Source organism: Chiloscyllium plagiosum, unplaced genomic scaffold, assembly GCF_037043375.1.
Source record: "Chiloscyllium plagiosum isolate Xiang-an unplaced genomic scaffold, Cpla_swu_hap1 HiC_scaffold_28, whole genome shotgun sequence".
Lineage (NCBI taxonomy): Eukaryota > Metazoa > Chordata > Chondrichthyes > Orectolobiformes > Hemiscylliidae > Chiloscyllium > Chiloscyllium plagiosum.
In genome coordinates this window covers 21,842,113-21,866,727 of record NW_028270166.1, presented here as the reverse complement: position 1 = coordinate 21,866,727, position 24,615 = coordinate 21,842,113, and the positions used below count along the sequence as shown (strand labels likewise).

The following is a 24,615-nucleotide window of genomic DNA, read 5'->3' as shown; positions in this document are numbered from 1 at the left end:
CGGTTCACACTTGATGGGCCAAATGGCCTCTATCAACACTGCTGGATTTTCGTGATTCTACCATTTGCAACTCCTCAGGTTCTGAAGTAATCTGTGCCCATATGCAGCAAGACCTGGACAATATTCAGGGGTAGGCTGATAATCCCATGTAAATCTCAGGCAATGGCCATCTCCAACAGGAGAGAATCTTCCTCTCTTCCTAGGATATTCACTACTGATGTAACAAAATCTTGGAACTACCTCCTTAACAGCACCATGTACCAACATTACATGCATTGCAGCAGCTCACCACCACCACCATCTCTAGGGCATTTTAAAATGGCCAGCAAATGCAGGTTTCTTAAAAAAAAAATCAGCAACACCTACTTGCTAAAAACAAAAAGAGGGAACAGTTCCCTCCAATACCTTTACTCGAAAGAGATCCATCCCAACTTTGCCAGTTCTGCTTTAGCTCTTTCATCAACACAATCAAAAAAAAGTGTGGTGCTGAAAAAGCACAGCAGGTCAGGCAGCATTCGAGGAACAGCGGAATTTGACTTTTGGGACATAAGCCCATCAGGAAATGTGCCTGAAGGGCTTATGCCTGAAATGTCAATTCTGCTACTCCTCAGATGCTGTCTGACCTGCTGTGCTTTTTCAGCACCACACTTTTCAACTGATCTTCAGCATCTGCAGTACTCACTTTGTCTGCTTTCAGCAATACAGACGAATATGCTAATTTTTTTCTAAAAGAAAAGAGGAAAAGTGAATGACCAGATAATCTAATTTTGAAATGTTGCTTGTGGAGAGATGCTGGCCAGGACAGTGGAGATAGCTGCTGTGTCTCTGCTTTCCCACAGTGCCACGTGATCCTTCATATTCATTTGGAACTTGGTTTAACGTCTTTTCCAATGCAGAGCTCCCTTAGTTCACTAAGGGGTAACTTTGTTTCTGTTTTAAACATGCACTCAGGCCTGGTGTGAGATTCAACCCTGGGCTGAGTGTTTGAGACAACAGTACTCCCAGCTGGGCCACAGTTAACAAACTAAAACAGCACTGTTGCTAAAATTCCACAATCCTGGAAAATTCTGCTCAATTTCCTCTGCACCCTATTAAAGAGCCCTCACATCCATCCTGAAGTATGGCGCCAAGAACTGGATACAATATATTAAAATAGAGAAAGAAATGAGAATTCACATGTAGTACTGGACAACAAATCATTTGCTTAAAGCCACAGGAAAATAGATCATCTCCTAATTAAAAAGATAAAGTCTGTTAATAAACTAATCTTCTGATAACTCTTCCATCCCATTTAAAGTGAAGGTAGATTACAGGCACTTTAAGAAGTCAACAGGCTTAATTAAAGATGGCAACTCATTCTCTTTTATGAAAATGTCTACCTGTAAAAAAACAAACCAGAATTTCATTTAAAAGTGAAATATCTATAGTCAAGAGTCTCTTGCTTCTTAAAATGCATAAAAAACTAGACAAATGTGAATGGAATAAAAATTACAACACAGCCAAACAAAATGCACAATTTGGACTGCATAAACATAAGGACATTTGTTTCTAATTCATGAAATAATAATTTTTACATAATTTGGATTTCCAAAACATGCAATTTTCACAATCCCCCATTTCTTATACAATTCATTACATATATTTTAGTCGAGATTGTCTTGAAATCTTAACACTGTTGCCTCAAAATGATATGACATGCTGAAAGACTAATCATCTGGTCTCTGTGCTACACACTGATTCAAAGTAATCCAAATAAAAACAAAATTAAAAAAGGAAAATCCAAAGTTTGGAATGACTGATCAAGCAGGGGCACAAACTTGATGCCTATTTCAAACCTGGACCACCTGACCAACCGAACCCATCACATAAAAGACATACAAAACAATTACATCAAAAAAATCAAATCCAATATAACCAAAATGGTCCTTCAAATAGCACCATATTTCTAATAACTTTATAAGCATGTACTATAACTTGAGTTTAAAAGTATCTGAAAACTACTTTAGTGTTGGTAGAGACAACCAATGATGCATTAGTATCCAAGAATAACCTTATAATTTAAAATTGAGAGAACTAAAACCAAACGGTGTATTTAAGGTACACAGGTGAAGTAGTGATCAGTTACTCTGCAGTAACTTTCTCCAGAGAGGGACTGGATTAAAGTAAACCTCAACTGCACAGATGGCCTGAATAGTGAACAAGGCAAAGGAAGTTAAAAAGGTTCCTTATTTTGAAATGTGCTCTATAAATTTGAACCACTAAAAAAAGGAAATAGTTGTAACAAATCATTTCACAGAATCAAAATCTCTACAGTGCAAAAGAAAAAAAAAAGGTGCCATTCAACCTATTGAGTCCATACCGACCATCCAAAAAACATCCTACTTATCCCTTTAATCCCACATTTCCCATTGCCAATCCACCTAGTTTGCACATCTTTGGACCGTGAGGAGGAAAACAGACGTGTCTGTGTCTGGAGTTTGCACAGTCACCCAAGGCCGGAATCAAACCTGGGTTCCTGGTTATGAGGCAGCAGTACTAATCACTGTGCCACCACACCACCCACCATTCTAGTTAGTTTTCAACCGAAACATAGAATGTACATGAAAAAAAAAGTGCTTAAGTTCAAAATGTTTAAACATGTTAAACATTAATATCATTTCACTTGTTTCTTATGAGATGACATATTTTGTTCACTTTGCTTTGATCAATCCTTTAGCACCTGGCTACTTCAAAGAGGAGCTGTAAAAGGTAGTAGTTTTGGTAAATTCTTGCCCTATCGGGCAAAACAATGCATATTCCAGAGACTTTGTAAACGAGCACAATACTGAAGAATTGAGATAGCTGGTGTAGAACTGTATTTGAAATTAACCTTTTAGAATTAGATTTGCATTCACTCAAAATAAAAATAAGAGCAAGTTATTGAAAACACTACAATTCCTTTAAAAATTGTAAAAAGCTTTTGCTTTTTGTTCATTAAAACTAATGGGCCCAGATTAAGTTTTTTTTAAAAATAAATGTATTTCGAGGCATCAAACAAATTTAGAGTAGGCCGCTTAGTTCTTTGAACTGTTTCTCTATTCAATAAAATTACAGCTGATCGGATTGTAAAAGCAACATTCCGCACCCCCCCCATACTTACCATAAATCTAATCAGCCTCTGCCCTAACAATATTTTAGGACACATTCCCTTAAAATATGGCAGAAAACAAAGTTTGAAAATAGAATCCTGTGAAAAGAATGTGTCTCAGTTGCAAACGAGTGCTCCTTATTTTCAAAGTGTTGCCTCACTCTAGATTCTTCCCACAAGAGAAAACCTCCTTCCCACATTCAATGTCTCCCAGGACCTTGCATTTCAATCAAGTTGCCTCTAAACCATGTGAGAATTTAGGTACACTATCTTCTAGGGCAACTAGGAATGGTCAATAAATTCTCACCTAGCCAATGAAGCCCACAACCTATGAACAAGTTAAAACAGACATCTATGGGTACAGTGGCATCATGACATTAAGAACTTGTCTGTTTCTCAAGTCCAAAGACATTTCAGATATTGGAAGCGATAACTGTAATCCATTACAAAAACTCAGTGCACAAAATGTACTAGCTGTTGAAAGTTATTCTCTGAACATTCAGGGCTAAACAAAAAAACAAAATATATTTAAAGTCAGAAATTCAAATCACTGACAATGTTTAGCAGCTAGCATTCATGATCCCCAACTAATATTCCAAAGTTTACAGATTTTTATTTACTTGTGCTCCTGGTACAGGGACTGTACTTACAAGCAGATTTAGTATTAGGTGAGATTACCAATGACTGACAATCTATTGTGTTGCTTCATTTGAAAATATATTTTAATGACTTGTGAAATGACAAAAATTGATTTAAAATTGCTGTAATGTTCAAAAATGTTTTACACAATTTTCATTTAAAACTACAGATTAAATAGCAATGGTCAACATCATCCTTTAAAGAATAATTTTATGTGGTCTTCAATATTCAAATTTTGCCTGTGTTCATAGTAAACTTAAATGCTGAAATACATTTTTAGTGTAAGTTGCTTCAAGTGAATTTTAATTCATTATGGATTTTTGGATTGCAACTTTTCATTATCAGTATAAAATTTAATGTAGAGAACAAAAAAAACATCAAATACCTGATGTGAACTCATCTAGAACGAGTCGGAGTCCATGTTGTATTACACAATATTAGGAAACTTCATTTAGAACATAATGCCAGAAATTATTGCTTCAAATTTCAGTAAAGGATATTGCTAGAGGTTTTAGTTTCACAACAGTAGTTAAGAATGTCACTAAAAGAGACTTATTTTGCTATACTGATATATCTGCACCATTTTCCACATTAAATGTTTAGCAAGTTTTATAATGGATATTTGGATAAACCTGCAAACCATTTAGTCAACTGCAATGGGAATAAATTTACATTTAAAATTCAGTTAGAGTCAAAAGGAGTGTTTCATTGTTGGATTGAAAAGTTAAAGTTGCTATGGTCCCAGAGGACCAAAAAGAGTTAGCCTCTCATTTCAGACAGGCAACTGGTGGTGAGTGTAACCAGAGGGTCACCACACCTCAGGCGAGAGGGTGAGAAGGTGGGACCTTCATGGTGACCTCAGCTGGTGTAGAAATGGAATCCACACTGCTGGCATCATTCTGCATCACAAACCAGCTGCCCAGCCAATTGAGCTAAAAGACATTAAAATATGCCATTTAAGAAAAAAGTTGACACCATTATCAGTGAAAAGATCGTACTTGTTTAAATTCCTAAAAACGTTTTTACCTTCATACCTCCTCTCAGTTTCAGGAGATATGCAACAGCTCTGCCTGACAATATGCAGGTACATTTTAAAAAGAAAAAAATGACAAGTGGCATTGCTAAAATCAAAAAGAGCATCATTCTCCTCAGGTAACTTAAATGAAGTGACAAAGAAATGATGTACACTTCTCAGGATGTCCCAGAGCATTTCGTAAACCACTACTTCTCTGAAGCATAGTCACTTTTGTAGAGAAACTCAGCAACCAATTTATACACCGCAAGATCTCAAAACACCAGCTGAAGCGATAAGGACGGACGAGAATACTAGGTTCTCCAGTTGTTTTTTGGGGACATAAGGGACCAAGGTTTAAAATCTCACCTGAAAAGATAACACCTCAGACAGTGCATTATTTATTCATCTGTTGGAAAGACTAAATTAAAATATTGTGATGGTTGTGATGAATGTCAATCAAACAAACAGGGAAATAAAGCTCAGCTGTTATTCTGAACTTTCGCAGGTGCTGGCTAGCATTTGCAGGGCTCCTACACGGTCAGTCTTCCCAACATTTTAATTAACCACCAGTTGTGCAATTTAAAAAAAGAGATGGCTATTCAACCCACTGTACTTATGCTAGCCCTCTGATGGCTAATTAAGCCCCCTTTACTTATACTAGTCCCATTCCCTTGTTAACACTTATGTATTATCCATTTCCCTTTGAATCTTTGGTCCACCAACTCCATAGGCTGTTCATTCCAGATTATAACAATTGGCTGTTTTAAAAAAGACTTCAGCTAGCTTCCATTCTTTTGCCTTTTACTTTAAATTTCTACCATCTGGTTATGAAACAGTAAAAAGAGAAGTTAACTAAACAAATTATTTTAACAACATCCATAACATCTCTCTTTAACCCTAAACTTCATGGAGAATAACCCCAGCTTCACCAGTCTCTCCATTTAACTGAAGCCTCATTTCTGGTGCCATCATTCAGAACATTAAAAAAGAACTAAGAGCATGAGCAAGTAATTCAGACACTTGAGCTTGCTTCACCATTTACTACAATCATAAGTGACCTCATCCCTGCCTCAAACTCACTGTTTGCTGCTCAGAACTGTTAACTCCCTCACCAATTAAAGTCTGTCCACCACCTCAATTTATTCAGCAGCCATTGCACTCAATTCCATACTTCTCTTAACAGCTGATGAATGTAATTTGTCCAGTTTCAATTCTGCCATCCCTTAGCCCAAAACTAAGGCCTCTCATTCTAGATTGCCCCACACAGGGTCAAATTTGCTCTGTCAATTCCCTTTGATATCTTGCACATCCTCGATTAGATCTTATCTCATTCTTCTAAACTCTAGTGTTCATAGGTCGAAGCCACTCAAATTAAAGGCCTTTCATCTCTGGAATTAATCTAGTGAAACTCCTTGGAACAGTCTCCAATGCCATTAACTTGAGTAAGGGTGGGCCAGAACTGTACACAGCTCTTCAGAATTGCTCTCACCAGCGTCTGGTACAAATTGCAACAACACTATTTGAGACACTGCATCTTTTGAAGGCCTCAACATCCTTCCTGAAGTTCAATGTCCAAAACAGAACAATTTAGCTGGGACCTATTCACTGCTTACATAATGAACTTTTATTATGAATTAATGATAGTGTACCACAAAGACAAGGATGCTAAATCAGTTTAAAAAAGGCCCAGAACTTTTCCTTCAAAAGGTGGTGTACATATATTGAATTCAATCTCCAAATCCCCTTTAAAATGGTACCACAGTCAATAGGTCCCATCAAAATTGTATCACTTCACATTACCCTGATCATTTTGCCAAAAACATTTCCTGAAGTCTGCTACTATCCTCCTCATTGCAAACTTTAAAACTAATGTCCAAAATACTTAAATTGAGATCACGAACTTACAAAGAGAGCAGTGACCTTAATATTGACTCCTCGGTAACATTAGTGAATACTCATTAGTCTTAAAAAATGCTTCCACCACTATTTTCTTCCTCTTAACAAAATTTGTATCTCTGCTACCAATGGCCCTTTAAATTCAAAAAGGAGTCAATTTTGACGTTCATTAACTGGCTCTTTAATAAATCTATTGAAAACCCATATACAGAGCATTTACCCTTAGTTCTGGAAAAAAATCTAGTTAAGCATAATCTGCCTTTCAGAAATTCATGATGTGGCCATTTATTAACTCCTCCCACAGAAGTAAACTTATGCCTCAGATTATCATTTCAAAAAGTTTCTCCACTGACTTTAGGCCAACTGCTATTTATCTTTCCTGACTTTGAACAGGGGTATAACAGTGGAATTCCTCTAAGTTGCATACTCTACATGCAGTAGTAGCGTTGGTCCAGACTCTATGGCAGAACCCAAAAGTCCTAGATTTAGCCTCAGCGCATAAGTGACAGAGTGGAGGGAGAGTCTTCTGGAAAGTACATTAAAAACAAATCATCTTTTCAGCTAGGCATTAAAAAACCCTATTCAGGGTGTGTTATTTGAAGAGCAGGGGAAGCCCCATCAGATCAATACTTGCCGTGACCAATATTAAACAGATTATCTGCTCATTTATCTTATTGCTGTGCACAGACTGGCATTATAACAGTGATACCAGCTCAAATAATTCAATTTGCTCAGCAATTTGGAAAATCCTGAGAACTTAAAAAAATACAAATTATTTTAGGATAGCATTAAATATGAACATTAATGTTTATCAAATTTAAAATAAACTATTTTTAATTTTATTTTTAAAATGTTGACTAGCAAATTTAGTGCAAATACGATGGTTAGGTTTAATCGCTGAGCATCTCCTGTTTGTAGTTTGTTTGTTCCCCCCGTTTAGTGAATTTTGCGAGTTGTTTCATGTAGTAAATTTCTGTTTTCTATTTAACGAGTGTACGTGTAGTCAGTCACTGATTCTGGGTTTCAACATTCCTACCATCTTCATTTCACCCTGAAATACAGACAATGGAAACCATTTTGGTAACTGGAAATAGTACATATACCACACCAATTACAGATACCGTACCTCAAAAGTTCAGCACCCTCAGATCAGCAGTGCTTACTGTTTTATATATTTGTAGATCTTGGATTAGGTTGTTGGCAGCTCAGGTGGGATCAAGGAGCTGCTTAGTGTGGTACACGAAGGGTATAAACAATTTACAGTCACATCATGTCAATGTAGCACCTAACCAATTGCCAAGGTAAGTTTTAAACTTTTACTCAATTGGAAGATCATTAAACACTATTTTGAGGTAGCCAGATTTGAGGTACTGTACTAGAACAGGTTAAATTTGGCTAGCCAAGTGCATGCAATGAAATCATCCATTTCAAACAGGACAGAGCATGCTCAGCCAGGTAAATCAAAAACTACTGACTCCACAATCACAGCAGCCACTTTGAAGGATTGTGTATTTTAACACTTGTTGACATAATACAAGGAGAAATATTTAGATAAGTGATCTCCTTGAAGCACTTTCAACACTACATCAGTATCACAGATCAGACAGCTTGGCTAACACATTATCTTCCCCAAACAGCTTGCAGACTATTATATACAAACACACACAAATTAAAAAAAAGTTAAAAATGACAACACCAGGTTATAATCCAACAGGTTTATTTGTAAGTATTGGCTTTCAGAGCATTGCTCCTTCATCAGGTAGCTGTGGAGCAGGATCATAAAACACAGAATTTATAGCAAGAGATCAGTATTATGCATGCAAATACAAATGAACAAACCTAGATTGCTGTTAAGTCTTTCATCTTTTAGAATGGGTTGCAAGTTTTGGTTCATGAAAATGTAAATTCCAGAACTTCCTTTAAGTCACATTCGAGATAACTAAAGGTTTTATTAAAAATGATGATATTTCAGCTCAGACACTGCATTAGCATTCTAAATTCTGTCTCTTAGGATCCTGCTCACAGCTACCTGACGAAGGAGCAGCACTCAAAGTTAGTGCTTCCAAAAAGAAATTGGGTGGACTATAACCTGCCTCATTATCTAACTCAAACTTGAATATTATCAGAGCTTGGTTGCCTAAGAAGAGGAAGGTTTATTGCTTCAGCTTCCCCTTCCCCAAGAGGTTATTGGGGATGGGGTGTGTGCAAACAGGAATATGTTGTTGAAACAACCAGATCAGCCATTGGACAGCAGAAGAGGTTCAATAGATTTTTAACTTTGTCCACATCAGTCCCTCCCCATTACAAATAAAAATAAAGGAATCACTGCCAAACATGGTGGTGGTGGAGGAAAGAGAAGAGGTGTGGGAAGCGCATTAAAAACCAAGATTTTTAAACATCCTCTAAGGTTAACAATATACTGCTTACAGGATCCTCCATCTTCAACATTAACAAAGGGCCACTGCTGTGATAAGGGGCTTGTATTAAGACGACAGGTTGAGCCAAATTCATTGCAGTTTAGAAAAACAAAACGTTGAAACAAGATTTGGAGGGAGCTTGGCTGGATAACAGTTGAGACAACGTTCCAGCTCAAGTAGTAAAGCAAAGCTGGTGGCAGAGTTTAAAACTAAGGGCTCTCCTACTTAAAGAGAATGAAAATAAATTTCTTCTTCGACAGCAGTTAGTATTTGTAATTATTTTCCTCAGTGAGGCTAGCTCACTGTCTAACTTAACCTTGAACATTAGAGTTTGGTTGTCTAAGGAGAGGGAGGTTTATTGCTTCCCCTTCCCCAAGAGGTTAGTGGGGATGCAAACAGGAATATGGAGTTGAGACATAACCAGATCAACTATGATCTTATTGAACAGCAGGAGATTCAAGAGATTGAGTCGTTTACGTCTTCTCTGCTTTCTCACAAGCTTTTGATTTAGTGTTCTAAATACTACACAGTCCTCGAGACAGTACTTTGAAGGGAGTGATCAGTTTTTGCTTAAACTGTAAAGTTTTAGAAAATGAGAACTTCGATCTGCAAACTATTAACCAGTTGTTGCAATGTTTTAAAGTTGTCTAAAGACATTAAGTGATCTACCAATCTAAACTGCATCATGCTCAGTCACAGGCCACTACTCAACAGTCCCACGCCCAGTCTCTGCCTCATTAGCAGCTCAATCCACACCACTATCCCAGGCTTTGCTGCTAGCTTTGCCAAGTATATGCTTCCACATACTAGGTAATACCCCATTCCATTCCTGTTCCAAGTCCAACATCTTGCCCTGTCCCATTTCATCAGACTGTGTATTCTCACAAACTGATTTACAGCTTCCTTTCTTAAGATCCTGGACAATTCTCCCAGTGAAGGGAGGCTGACAAATGCATAATGTTGAAACACATTCAGGGATATCAAGTTTTGCTTGCTTGCGATGAATATTGCAAGCAGCTCAAAAAGAGAGACTTGGAATACAAAGAAACAAGCTGCTAAAACACCAAGAGCGAGCATCTATTTAGTACTTACATCTTCTAATCTTGATTGGCCAAATTCGGGTAGCTGCTAAAGAAATCAATGCTACACAGGCAACGCCACCAGTCACTAATGCCATCACCAAGTGGTAAAATGGACTACACTGTGCACAACAGCTTTCAGTCCTAGACAAAATTAAAAAAAAGGGAAAAGAAACAAGTTTTAGATTTTTAAAAAAAGTCTGAGATATAAGTTGGCCCTGTCAGAGCACTGCATCAAGTCATGAAACAGTGAATGCAATCTCCCAGATATACCTGCTTCTACTGAAGTTAAGAGTAACAGTGAAATAAAAACAAGAACTGCAGATGCTGACATTCTGAAACAAAAATTGCTGATGAAACCCCAGTGTGCCAGCATCTGAGAGAAGAAAAATGCAGAGTTAGTGTTTCAACTCCAAGTCACCAGACTCAAAACTATTTTCTTCCCACAGATGCTGCCACACCTGCTGGGTCTTGCCAGCAGGTTCGGTTTTTGTCAAAGAGTATCAGTCTTTAGCTGCTTCAGGTGAAAGAGACATAACGAATGGAGATAGGCTTAGATGTACAGTAATTCCAATCTTTCACGTGGGTAGTACATTGCCAATCTTCCAGAAAAAGGAAATTTTAATTTTAAAAACATTTTCAATGTTTTCTAAAGAGTTATAATCCTACATGTTGCAGCTGCGCAGAACATTGGTGGAGTTACTTTTGCAAATCTATTCAATTCTGGTCTCTCTGCTACAACAAAGACCGTTAAACCTGAAAGGGTGCAAAAAGGATTTACAAGGATGTTGCCAGCATTGGAGGGTTTGAGCTATTGGGAGAGGCTGAATAGACTGGGGCTATTTTCCTTGGAGGTTGAGAGGTGATCTTATAGAAGTTGGTAAAATCGTAAAGGGCATAGGCAGAGTGAACAGCCAAGGTCTTTGCCCCAGGGTAGGGGAGTCCAAAAGTAGACAGCATAGGTTTAAGGGGAGAGGGGAGACAGACACGGGGGGGGGGGGGGGGGGAAATCAGGGGTAACCAGTGTGTGCACATGTGTATATGGAATGAGCTCCTTGAGGTGGTGCTGAAGGCTGGTACAAATACAACATTTAAAGGCATCTAGATGGGTACATTAATAGGAAGGGCAGAGAGGGATATGGGCCAAAGTCTGGTGAATGGGACTAGATTACTTTGGATATCTGGTTCGCAGATATCCAAAAAAGGGCCAGTTTCCATGCTATATATCTACCACTATTTGGACCTTTTGCTAGTGCTCTCTCAGAAACTGGTGCTGGATTTTCCTGGACTTCTCTACTCTCCGTGCATTTGCAGTGCTTTAAAAGCAGATGCAGGATAAATTCAGGGTTTTTTGGTGCTTTATTTGAATAATTATGAAAAGTTGAGCAGCATAATATTTTAGTTTATATCTCATTTTTCTATATAGTTTATACACTTGTGGTTAAGTATTCCAATGTTATCCCAGATACGCCTCGAGCCCAAGCATTTCAGACCAAAGAAAATGTGATTACAGTAGAACATTTGGGTGATGGAACTCATTCTTGGAAAGCGTGGTGCTGGAAAAGCACAGCTGGTCAGGCAGCATCCGAGGAGCAGGAGAATCTATGTTTCAGGCATGAGCCCTTCATCAGGAACTAAATTCCTAGACTTGAAAAACCTTAAGTCCAAATCGAAAAATGACTTACTTGCAGGGGTGAAGACTCTGGATAATGATCACTCCAAGGCCATTGGCTATTTTATCTGTGAAACTCATGGAACCATAGACAAAGGCCCCACTTTGCTGGAAAAAAGGTTTTAAAAAAAAAAATCATGTTAATAAATTTCCAAAATGAGCTGAATAAACTAAGAGTCCCATGCGTGTAAAGGCTCTGTAGAAATGTCTACTTTTGATATCTAAGCCTAATTTGTTGATATGACAAATCCCCTGGTTTCCTTTATTTAAGGATTGTTCATGGGATCATTGGCAGAGCCTGCATTTATTACCCATCCCCAAATGCCCAGAGGACAGTTAAGAGCCAACAAATTGCTCTGAGTGGGGTCACAGGTACACTAGAGCCAATAAAGATAGAAGATTTCCCTCCCTATAAAGAGAGAGAGCATTAAACGAATGGAATTTTGTTCCAATTGACAGTGGGGACATGGGTTGCCATTGGCCAAGTTGGAGTTTGAATTTAATCATCTTCCACAATGGGATTCAGATCCATGTCCCCAAAAATTAGTGATGGATTCTGGATCACTAATCCCATGATAGGGCTGATCAAGTGTAGACATCAAGTGATAGCAAGAAAGAGGCAGCTATCAAATACCTCGCCTGCAACCACCAGTTACTCAACTTGATCATAAATCAGAGCATCTTAACAGCTGGTTTCATTCACCATTGAAGTAAATAGGAATAATATTGGCAAGGGTGTAAACCAAGATTACTGACATACCAAGTTACCAAAAAAAAAGAGTTAAATGAACAAAGATAAGAGGCACAAAACAGTTCATACAAGTGCTATTTACATTGGACAGCTATCACAATATTTAATGGTAAACTTCTTAAAATGCTAAAAAGGAACCCACTTTCCTCAACAACAGATTAAATCAGAGAAGTAGTGAAATTTGTGATTGATTGTTATTTAAAATATTATTCATGAAAGCAGACTGGGGAATGACTATAATAGATCTGTGACTAAAGTTTGGAAAAAGTGGATGGCTTTTAGACAATGCTCCATTGAAATTTGAGCTAGACTTCAATTCTAACTCCATGGACTCAATTTCAAATAATGCTGATCTTGTCTAGCCCATATCCTGTGCGGTGTCCCCTGTATGGCTTATTCTAAGGTTTTGTTTCCACCCTATGATCTGCCTGTACTGCTTGCAAACAAAGGTTTTCACTGTATTTAGGTGCGCCTGACAATAAATCAAATGAAATTATAATCAAAGCTGCAAAAATACTGCAAGTATTGGCATTTTCTAGTTCCAAGGTTTCCCATGCTCTATCCTTCTAATCTGAATGTGATTATGAACCAAGCAATACAAATAACAGCAACTCATTCCTTACTTTCAAATTGGAAACAGACCATCACGTTTCCCTCTAATCCACTTGATAAGAAGTGCCAGAATCTACAAAAAGCAAGAGTCATGGAATGGCTACTGCACAGCAGGCAGCTTCTAGTCTGTACCAGTTCTCTGCAAAAACAACTTGCCCAGTCTCACTTGCTGGCTTTTTCCTGTAGTCACCTCAATTTTTTTCCCCTGTTCAGATAATCATCCAATAATCTGGATGTATTTTCAAAAATGGGGTGATAATCTATCATCTGGACCAATATTTATCCCTCAAGCAACATCACAAAAACAGATTCTGGTCATTTTTGTATTGCAGTTTGAGTGGTTGCTATGCACAAATTGGTTCCCACACTTCAAAATGTCCACATTTCTAAAACGTAGTTAACAGTTGGTATTGAAATTTCAGACAGACAGACCAACTAATCAACATTAACAATATCAGCATTATCAGCCACTGATCACACTATATAAATTGAAGAGTTTCTTTTAAACTAAAAAAAAGGTGGCCATCTCACCTCTTGGAAGAAATGAGTTCTTCTCCCAAATTTGAGATGTACATTTGCAGATTAATTCCCTTTCCCAGAAACATCTTCCTTTCAGAGAAGAGAGAAAATACAAAGATTCCCTCACTTGACCATAATTCAATTTTTCTGCTAGAAAATACATGGCGATAAGACAAGGAAAAGACTTGGTTATTGATGATCTTACACAGCAGAGCAGAGACCAAATCTGCACACTTGCTGTTAATGTAAATGGACACAAAGAGGAGGAAGGGCTTATGCCCGAAACATCGATTCTCCTGTTCCTTGGATGCTGCCTGACCTGCTGCGCTTTTCCAGCAACACATTTTCAGCTCTGATCTCCAGCATCTGCAGTCCTCACTTTCTGCACAAAGAGGAGGATGGCCTCCTGATCCCAGCGATCAATCTATTTCGGAGGCTTCCCGATTTCCAAGTGGGATCACATTCAGGGGTGTAATTTTAAAGACCTATGAACCTTTTATAATACAATATAATACAGCAGAGGAACATGCCTTTGGCTGACCAAGGCAGTGTCAATTCCCAATGCTTTAAGCTCGGTACTTATTCACCATATATGGTTTCTATCCTTTGGTTCACCTCCCGTTCAGTGTCTATCAAGACTTGCCTTAAAACATTGTCAGCTGTGGAAACAGGGCACAAAGGCAATGTGTCCCAGGCATGTACCACCCCAAAAATGTTTCCCTGCACTTTTCCCTTTCTCACTTGTGCCCTCTTGTACTTGACCTTTCCACTCTAGGTTCTAACAGCTGCTTTACTTTGTCGACTTGCGAACGGACTCCAGAACCCAATCACAACCCAGGGACTGCCTGCACTGTTCAATTAGAGTGGGAATAGAGTAGAATTAGCTATTAAAGCTCATTTTCTGAGTTTAAAAGCAACTGACTAGAGATGTTCGAGACCTGAAATGAAAAAATCAAGAGAGACTCAACAACAGCTGTGGAGAGAGAAACAGTTTTAATGTTCAAGTTCAATGTGACTTCAGACTTCGAGGAAGGAAAAAAAAAATTGAAAAGTCATATCCCAGATTTGAAACATCAACAGTTTCTCTCTCCACAGATCCTGCCCAATCTCAGTTACCCAGCACTTTTTTTCTTCATTTTCAAAGTTATCTTCAGAACAAAAAACCACAAACAGGGAGTGAGGAAACTACTGATACCTACAGGGACCAGAGGAAAAATTCACAGCGTTCAGGGGTGATACAATATCCCCACACTGATCGCGGCAATCAAATTTTGAAAGAGAAGACTTTTTTTTGGAATCATACACATTGACAACTTTCCCCAAACAGCACCCATACAGTTCATAAAGTTTGACACTGATATCTCTTCTTACAGTGTTTTTTCCGATGAGATCAGTCGTCATGGCAAGAGAGGTCACTAGAATCGTGGTAGAGCCAGCACCGAGAAGGACTGCTGCTCCAAAGATGCTCTTCTCTAGTTGAAAAAACCAGACCCAATAAGCGAATACCAGGATCAGTGCAAGTCCAAAAAAGTAGGTCATCTATGCAAAAAATAAACCAAAAAAAGTTACCAACTGCTGGGAGAAAAAAGGGACAGATGACAGTAACATGAGGAATTTCTGATGGAAAATGAGATAAATATCAGGAGCTGGTGGAAAAATGGAGTGGAGACCAGGATAAAAATCAGCCATCGTGTTAAATGGCAAAGCAGGTTTGAAGGGCTGAATTGCCTACTCTTGCTCCTAGTTCGTAATGTTATTCCTGTTAAACTGCTCGTCATCTGGGAAAAGACTAGTGCATACCAAAGGGTGCCCCTGTACAACGTTTTGATGTACTATTTCTGAGCACAAGCCTCTGGCACAACCAATGCAACAGTCCTGATTGCCTGTCCCTATTTCTCTCTTTTAGAGCAGTTCATTTTAAGATTTAATCAGATTTATTTCAGCCAAAACAAACCATACAAAAACTACAAAAAAAAAGGAAAAGCTGAAAAGCCATAAAAATATCCAGAAAAGTTCATCCATCTTGCTCTTTGCTTCCCCCAGTGATCTCCTGCATAGCTTAAACCCTGTGATGGGGAAAGGATGGGTTAAACAACAATTTAAAAATGGGGACAAAGATCTGCAGCAAACATGAAATTTGAACCAGGTCAATGTTTGAACAAACAAAACTCAAAAGCACAGACTCCTCTCTATGGGCTCCAGTATAAGAGGCTCAAACTTTGAAACCTGAAATATTGACCAGGCTCTTTACAGAAACCCACATGGTTGCTCATCATTGCTGCAGGTTACAGAGCTTTCCAAAAGATCTTACCACAAGTGAAACAATATGTAGCAATATGATCAGTAGAGAATTCACTGAGCACATGTTTTTCTCCCACTATTTTACTCCAGGTGGAGAGCAATTTCCACCACAATCTTGAATAATCAGATTCATTTACAATTTATTAGTAAAACAGCCAATAGAGTAACTTTCAGAGCATCTGCTCCTGATCTGGATTAATTCCAGTGTTTTGTCCCATCGAATTTAAAGATAATTATTAAGGTTGTCATTTTGGGGAAGAGTTGTAGCTCAGGTTATAAGTTTGCTTGCTGAGCTGGTAGATTTGTTCTCAGGCGTTTCATCACCATGCTACCTAACATCAGTCAGCCTCCAATGAAGCGCTGATGTTCTGCCCCGCTTGCTACGTGTGTGTCTTGGTCTGTTGTGGTGAGTGGCATCACTTCCAGTTCTTTTTCTGAGAGGTTGGTAAATGGGATCCAAGTCGATATGTATGACAGTGGAGTTCTGGTCTGAATGCCAGGCCTCTAGGAATTCCTGTGTGTCTTTGTTTAACCTGTCCCAGGATGGATGTATTGTTCCAGTTGAACCAGTGTCCCTCTTGATCGGTGTGTGGGGATATTAATGATAGTTAGTCATGTCTTTTGGTGGCTAGTTGATGCTCATGTATCCGGGTGGCTAGTTTCCTGCCAGTCTGTCCAATGTAATGTTTGTCACAGACCTTGCAGGGCATTTTGTAGGACTTTTGTTCTGCTGGTTGTTGGTTCAGGTTGGGATGTGGTACAACAGAGTACGTGTACGTATTGAGACACTAGTGCTGGGCATAGGTCTAATTGGCTAAAATGATTTGTAAAAATTATGTTGATTCTTTTAATTATGTATTTAACAATTTTATGTTTATGTTCAGTCATTTCAAAGCTTGCAAACAAAGAAGGTTCCAATTTTTTTTAAAGATACCATCAGATGCCCTTTTTGTAAATAGGATGGCATCCAAATAAATGCAGATTTAGAAAACAAGGCATTATTTTATTCTAAAAGCCTTTTTAAACTGTTTCCCTTTGAAATAAATAGGTCACTGCTGCACCTCAAACAACTCGAGCCATTTAAGCAGAATGCTCACAGAAGCTAATAGCACTTACATTTCTGCCAAACCATTTATTCACAGGTTTCATGAGGAATGAGGACAGAAATCCACTGATGTATATCACTAGAGGGATCATGGCAATATAGTTCTGCAAAAGAGAAGCTCAAATAAAACTCTGCATTCAATACAGCCACCACTTCTAAAGAAAAATAGGTCTACTGGAAACAACGCAGGTGTCAAAATCCATATCCGATTTTTTTCCAAGGCCAAGGCCATCTCTCTACCACTGAAGGAAGACCCCAATGAATTGACAATAACCAAAACTTGGTTTTTCTCTCCACCAAGATGTTCAACATGATTCTGAAGCCACAAAATGTCATATGCAGTTGTCTTTTCCCTTCTCTAGCTCACTTAAAGTAGGGCCACACGGTGGCACCTTGACAGACAGCCATCACATGGAAACTCCCAATGGAAAGGAATGGCAACATTTAAAGAGGCGCAGCACTTTGACCATAGGTGGCACCAAATACCAAATTTTTTTCACTTCAAACTACCAATGGTTGTTTGCAAGCAAAGCAAATAAAACTATATTTAGAGACTAGAATTAACACTTAAAAAAGAAATCCCACAAATAAATAAAAAAGAGTAAATCACTAGCCAAGTAGTTTGAGGTGAAAAAACCTCTGGACAGGTGTTGCTGCACTGGAAACAGCCGGTCGTCCAGAGGTATCCAGGTCAGTCATTAACTTTATATTCCTGCCACTTTGGAGGAGCCAAACAATTACTTCACACATCACAGATCCCTGGGGGAAAAAAAACACCTGTTCAGGAAATCTTTCCAGTAGCACACACTTGCTCACCAGAACATACCTTTGGAAGCTTCAGAGTGTAGGTTACATACATGGCAATGTAGGTCTGAGAGAGGTTGATGATCAGTCGAGTGCACATATACAAAAATGCCACCTTTCAAACAAAGAGAGAGTTTTGTCAAACAAAGTTTAGATCACCTGTAAGCAACTTCAGGCAATTGCTTAAAAAGTAACACACTAGGGCCAGTTGCAAAGATGTACAAAATAATTATTGCTCTCATACTAACATTTGTTCTTGGTCTGCTGCAGCCCTCTGGCCAAAGCCCAATGGACGTTAGAGGAGGTGCTGTTCCCGAGTTCAACTTCAAAGCATGAATATTGTCCTCTATTTTGATTATACCCTCTCTTCCCCCAGCCCTCTGGTGTCTTGTTTGCATAGGTTTGCTGTGAGCAAAGCTAACAGATGTTTGCTTTTCTAATATTCACACCACCATTAATCTTTATCATCTTTCTAACATTATTAGGTTTATTTTACTCTACGCATCCTTCGTTCGGTTCCTTCACCTTCGTCAAAAAAAAGTGTTAAAAATCATTTTACATTCCCTTTTGGATTCCAAAGAGTAGTCATTGGACTCAACATTAACCTGTTTCTCTCTTCACAGATACTGCCAGCTCGGAGATTTTTCCATTATTTTTTTTCAAAAGGACTATAATTCTGATGCATTTGAAGAATTAGAGGGAAAAAAAGAAAACTATTGAAATAGAGTGGGAAAGGGGAGGAGATGAAAAGGGGAAACAAACAGCACAGCCAAGAGCAACAAATTCTTTCATAGCTTGAGGGGGTCTAAAAAACGAAAACTGCACAGGATTGAACATCTATCACATGTTCACTTAAATAAGGCTGGACTAATTCTGGTATAATCTGCAGTGTCAGAGCCAGCTCCTCCTCGTTTAACAAAGCACACAACCTGTTAAGACAATCAGAGTAGGGTCCTCAGCGATTTCGATGAGGGATGATTCCACTCATATTACAATGAAGTCAATAGTTACTAAATGATGAGCAAACATTTAAAATGATTGAGCCTTTGATGAGTGCATGTAATGGCCCGTTTTTACTCACCAAATTAACATCTATGCCAGCCTTCTATTTTAATGCCAATGTTGCAGAGGCCGAACCCCTTTGTTTATTAAAAGCAAAACATCCAGAAGAGGTCACCTCACCAACTGTTACAAGTGAAAGAGAACTCCCAACTTACACTATTTTAAAAAAAAAAACAAATTTTCCTAACAGAACACGAAACAAAACGTTAACAAATGCAAGCCCCCTTTTTCTTAATTACTATTAAAAGCCAACTCTATGAAAATGCTGCTTCAAAAACACAATTATTAAACATTACAGTAACTTAGTCTCAAGTCCACACAGTCTCTGTCCTCTGTCTCCAATCTCCGGTCAGCTGATCTCCCGGGGTCATCTTTTACTTTTTACTGCTTTTACAGGAAAGGTACATTTTGATAGGGAGAGTGCCTTATTTCTTCAAGAGCAAGATGTCTGATGGGCAATTAGTTCTCCGGCAGCTGCTCTGACCGATTTTCAAAATGCCCTGGTTTTATACCCCAAACTTCGTACCCGGTCACTGGTCTAATTTTGTCAACACAATAAATTTAAACTCAATTGGGTTTTCGTATCCTGGGCATAATTTAAACTAATTGGTTAAATCCGAATTGTCATTAAAAAAAAAAACAGCAACCAAAACTCAGGTACCAATTGAACAGCAGTTTACTATGTGTATCTATTTTGGAACAGCCCAGTTCTTAGTTGTTCCGTTCTGTGGCTGGACTTCAAATATTCAGAAAACACTTTCTTAAAGTGAACATATACTCTTTTGACTTTATAACACTTGAAGGGAGAAATATCAATACTGCCTCAGACACTCCAGGTTGGATTAACGTCACTCAATTGGGTAGACTGCGCTCCGCAGGACCAAACGATCTTCAACTATAATGACCTTCCTTTCACCAGATGGTCAGAAGTAGGGATGGATCTTGTGTAATTGTCAGTGAACAGCACCATTCACAACTCAAATAGTGAAAGAGACCAGAATCCAACACCACAAAATGTGGACAGTATCCGTACTTGGGCTGATAAGGTGCAAGTAACACGTGGACTGCACAAGTTGGCAGTGACAATCTCCAACAAAGCACTGTCGCAACTATCGACCCTTAACATCCAATAGTGTGACCCTCACTAACTTCATCCTGGGCGTTATCTTGGACTGTCCTACAAATACATTAAGGTGAGTGGTGTTGTTCTGTACAAAAATGTTAAGCTGCCTGATGGTGCATTTAGACTAATATTTTCAGGGATGCAATTAGGGAGACAGCAACAGAAAAATCAAAGCCAAATCCATTTCATTTTCTCATTTTTTAGGAGGAACAGCAGGATCTTCTGCAGAATGCAGTAAGCCAATGCAGCTCGCCACTCAATCTTACTGACCTCTGCTTTCCAGTAGGAGAAGCCGTCAAAAAGAGACACTTTGATCAGAAACTCCACAAATTGGAGGAAATATATCCCTCCCAGATTGATGAGAGTTGAACATGGAGAACTTGACATCCTCAATACAATCAGTTTCTAAAACGGATTCCACAGCTGCTGATCAAGATTTATAAAGCAAAGTTCACTACATTTTAATAATGGATGGGAATTCTTTTGCCCAACTTAATTGGCTATTATAAAAATCATTTTTCTAGATGAGTTTTTGATATCCAATTCTGAAATCCCCTCTCAAATCAATTTATGGTTTTGATGGTGTCAAAATTTCAAACTTCCAAATGTTCAGATCATCTGACAGTTTTCTTAATTGTGGTCAAATGCAAAGTTCCTGTGGAGCCACCAAATCAGGACTCAATAACCATTGTGCACAATTTACAAAAGACAGAACTACTGATATTTGCAGCACTAAAGGAGATCACAGAACAACCCTTTCCTTGTTGCATCTGGTGCTTCAATATTTGTCCAATTATCTTTAAATAAAACTGCAATAAGTGGGATGAATGGAGAAAATGGCTGCCACACGCTAAGAGGTTACATGATGCATAAGTGAGAGAAAGAGATTGGGACAGAATGGGAAAAGGCTCTTGCACATTCTAAGATGAATGTCACCACAGCTCCACGTGATTTAAGGTCTGTGATTGTTTAATAGCATCCTCCTTACTAGTGGGGATCTAAAAGGCCTAGTTGATCTAGTGGGCTCGAGGAAAAACTCAGACCAATGAGAAGAGGTACTTAACCTAAACAGGATGCAGTTTATTGTTTAATAGCAGCTAGGTAATAAGAGTTCCATTGGTATGAAACAGTAACTGAAACAATGTCAGGTCCTACTTCAAGAACTAACGAGTCCTTCCACCACTAGTCCATGTGACAAGATGCAAGGGCAATGCTGAACAATTCATGCTAAAGTATTTAAGCAGCTGGCGAATGCCTTGACCATCCTCTGACACCAAGTAAAATGCTTTTTTTAAAATTCCAGCAATTACAATCAGCACTTTCAACACTCGTTAAATTGAAGGAGCATGCATTCAGCATCATTTCATGCCTATTGACCAACCTTCCAAATCTTCCCTTATTTCAAGTGAGAGCATGCCTGCTGTACCACACCACTTACATGATAGAAAGATGCTTCCTTCAGCCAATGTTTCCACTGCAGCAATGGCTGGCTTTTATTGGAATCGATGAGTGGAGTCTGCTCAGCAACAACACATTCCTCTTCACTTTTCACCTTCTCGCGTGTTCCGATATGGAACACCACTGAAGATACAAATCCAATGCCAATAACAATCAGAGCTAGTGTCTGGAAAAAAAAGATTTAAATAGCCATCAGTAAAGAATCCCTCTACCAACATTACCTTCCTGCCCTCAAAGAACAAAATCCATTAAAAAAAAGCGAAGGATGAAAGTAAAACGTGGTCATGATAAATGTACCCAAACAGTATTTAAAAATTCAATACAATGGATACCAATCTCCTTGATCAGTTTGGTCCAAAATTCCATTATCTTCATTTAAAACCGAGAAGTAGTGAAGCTCCCTTCACAGCATGGGATTCCTCAACATTTCCACTAGAGATCCTCCACATTCATTATTACAATATAGTGTGGGAGGAGAGAGGTGGGCAGCAATTTTGGAATACAACAGGATTTTGAGAAATGGAGAGAGAGTGTAAGCTTCCAAAATGACAAATTAAAATCACGAGGAAAACAGATTTTAAAGAAAAGGCAAACTTCCTCATTCGAGGTTTGGTGGGGGGGGGGGCAGATAATCCACTCAATCACAATATCAGGAGCTACAGTTCCTTTTAGAAAAAAGTAACAACCAAAAGAATTCACTTCCCTGTCAAGATATGAAAGTAGAGGACAGGCTGAGGAAAGGCTCAACTTTTATCGAGCAGAAATTTGGTAATTATTTTCAACTCAAGGTTTATGACATTGCCAAGACTGGTGGGATTCTAATCCAGATTTGGTGAATACTACCACTGCATCATAAGACCTAGCTGAGATTAAAGCTCCTTGTTTGTGGCTTGTATGCTCAGTGAGCTTGGTGGTCTGTGGTTCCTAGTCAGTTGACTTGACTGTGCAAAATTCACCAGTACAAAACTAATTGACAGAAGAAAATACAATGATGTAACAATTCTATGAAGTTTAAATTAAGTACACTGGTGACACAGAGACAGAGGCACAACTTTGTCTCGTGTGTTATCAGATGGTAGCAGGTCTGCAATGGTCCATTAGGAGGATCTTATGACAGGAGTTGGGTACATTTTCAAAGCCATGCTGGTCTCCTACCACGATCATCAGCAAATCTCCAATAAAAAAAAACTTTGTTCTGACATTTGCTTAACAGATTAGCACTAACATACTGCACTTCATCTCGGGTCAGCCTGAGGGATAGGAGGAGAGAGGAAAGTGACCGTTATATGTACCATGATGTCAACAGCAGAGTGCAGCATCAAGGAGCCACAGTAAAACCGACCCTGGGGTGGGGCAAGAGAGCAGAATGAGAAGAGCAATGGGGGATTGAAAATCAGGAGAAGGGGGACAGATAGTGGTGGAAGAGAGGGTCTGGGGTAAGGGAAGAGAAGGTGGTGGGGAGAGAAAGACAAAATCTAGAAGTTTAGAACAATGATTGGAGAAAAGGAAATTGTTATGATTTGTAAAGAAAAAGTGGAATGAAAACTAAATTAATTTGGATTTTATTGGTGAGCAAAATTTTAGAAATATACCCCCAGTAAAGAACTCAAAGACAAAACAAATTATAACACTATCAGAAGGAATCTGAACAAAATGTTCACAAAGACAATTTTGAATTCAAGTGGTTGAGTAGTTAGCACTGACTAATGAAGACCATTTATTCCTCAAAATGTTTGCTGCTGAATTAGAAAAGACCTGTCACAACAATAGCTTGCCCGTTCGTTCTGATATTACTGCTTTCTTCCATGCAGTCAAAACAGTTGCTGGAAGCGTGTGAATTTCTCCTGGATTGGTCAACTCAGATTTTCACTCTGCAATACAAGAATCTGAGGCAACCATTTGGCCCCTTGAGCCTGCTCCATCAGGCTGACATTCCTCACATCCACGTCCCTGCCCTTTTCCCCGTAATGATCAAGATTCTATCTCAGCTTTAAAATTCACACAAGGACACTGCCCCAAGGAGCCTCAGATGAAATTGCCCCTCATCTCAATCCCAAATTGATCTCCTTTGAGATTATGCCCACTGGTCCTGGACACTCCCATGAAGAGAAACATCCTCTCAGCATGTACCCTGTAAAGCCACTGAAGAATCCTATACATGTTTCAATGAGGTTAACTCATTCTAAAACTCTAGGAGTAGAATCCCAACCCGTTTAGTCTACCCAGAAGGCAATCTCTCCATACCTGGGTCAATCCTAGTGAATCTTCTCCAAACTGCCTCTAGTGAGGCATAGGAACAGGAACAGGCCCTTCAGCCTGCTTCACTACTCCAGATCACAACACATCCTCATACCCCTTGAGGTGTTTAATATATAGAAAATCTACTGGTTTCTTGAATATTCTCAATGACAACTTCTTTCACAGTACCTTGGGGTAGAACACTGCAAAGATTTTGAACCCCCCCACCCCCTTCCAGTTTTAAAACAAACTTGCTCCTCTGGTTGAGATCCCACCCAAGCTGGAGAAGGAGAAATAAAATGGTGGGCACCTATGGTCATTGGTCAAAACATCATCCAAAAAAAAACAAGGACACAGTTTAGCTGTTGCTTACCCTGAATAAGGGAATATCTTGTTTTCCCAAACTGTTATCAACATCTGGATCTGAGTGAGCAGCTTGAAAGTGAAACAACAACCACGCAATCCCAAAAACTGCTATATTGGCTACAACAGTAAAAGCATTCCTGTGGATACAAATAACATTGGTTTCTACAGGTTAGACTTCTACAGGAGTAAAGATTCACAGTTATGCTCCTGCAAATGTATTCATTAAGCATGCTCCTGATCCCTGCATCAAAGTCAACCTGGACTATGGATTAGCTTCTGTTGAATGCTGCTGGGCAACTTTCTCATGGATGTTATTCCAGCAGAGAGGAAGCAATATTGCTCCAACTGTGTTCCGTGATGAATTAGTTAATATTAGTAGCTGACTGAAGTCTCCTTTTAATAAAGGATGCAAGATTATTCTGGATTTCTTG

General features: G+C 38.8%; 1 protein-coding gene across 2 annotated transcripts in view; it reads right to left on the bottom strand.

Annotated features, from left to right (window-relative positions):
• LOC122565333 (major facilitator superfamily domain-containing protein 12) overlaps positions 1 to 24,615 on the bottom strand; it is a 46,813-nt gene that overhangs the window by 1,801 nt on the left and 20,397 nt on the right. The window contains exons 3-10 of one of the 2 annotated variants that reach the window (XR_015751831.1): positions 24,192 to 24,321; positions 21,561 to 21,746; positions 17,960 to 18,052; positions 17,145 to 17,237; positions 15,099 to 15,266; positions 11,859 to 11,953; positions 10,187 to 10,317; positions 683 to 7,728 (exon numbers count right to left, since the gene is read on the bottom strand). Coding sequence is in view for 1 of the 2 variants with exons in the window: in XM_043721198.2 (XP_043577133.2) it covers positions 10,187 to 10,317; positions 11,859 to 11,953; positions 15,099 to 15,266; positions 17,145 to 17,237; positions 17,960 to 18,052; positions 21,561 to 21,746; positions 24,192 to 24,321 (896 nt within the window). In the remaining variant the exon portion in view is untranslated. The remainder of the gene's footprint in view (positions 1 to 682; positions 7,729 to 10,186; positions 10,318 to 11,858; positions 11,954 to 15,098; positions 15,267 to 17,144; positions 17,238 to 17,959; positions 18,053 to 21,560; positions 21,747 to 24,191; positions 24,322 to 24,615) is intronic. The other variant, XM_043721198.2, reaches the window with a different exon arrangement.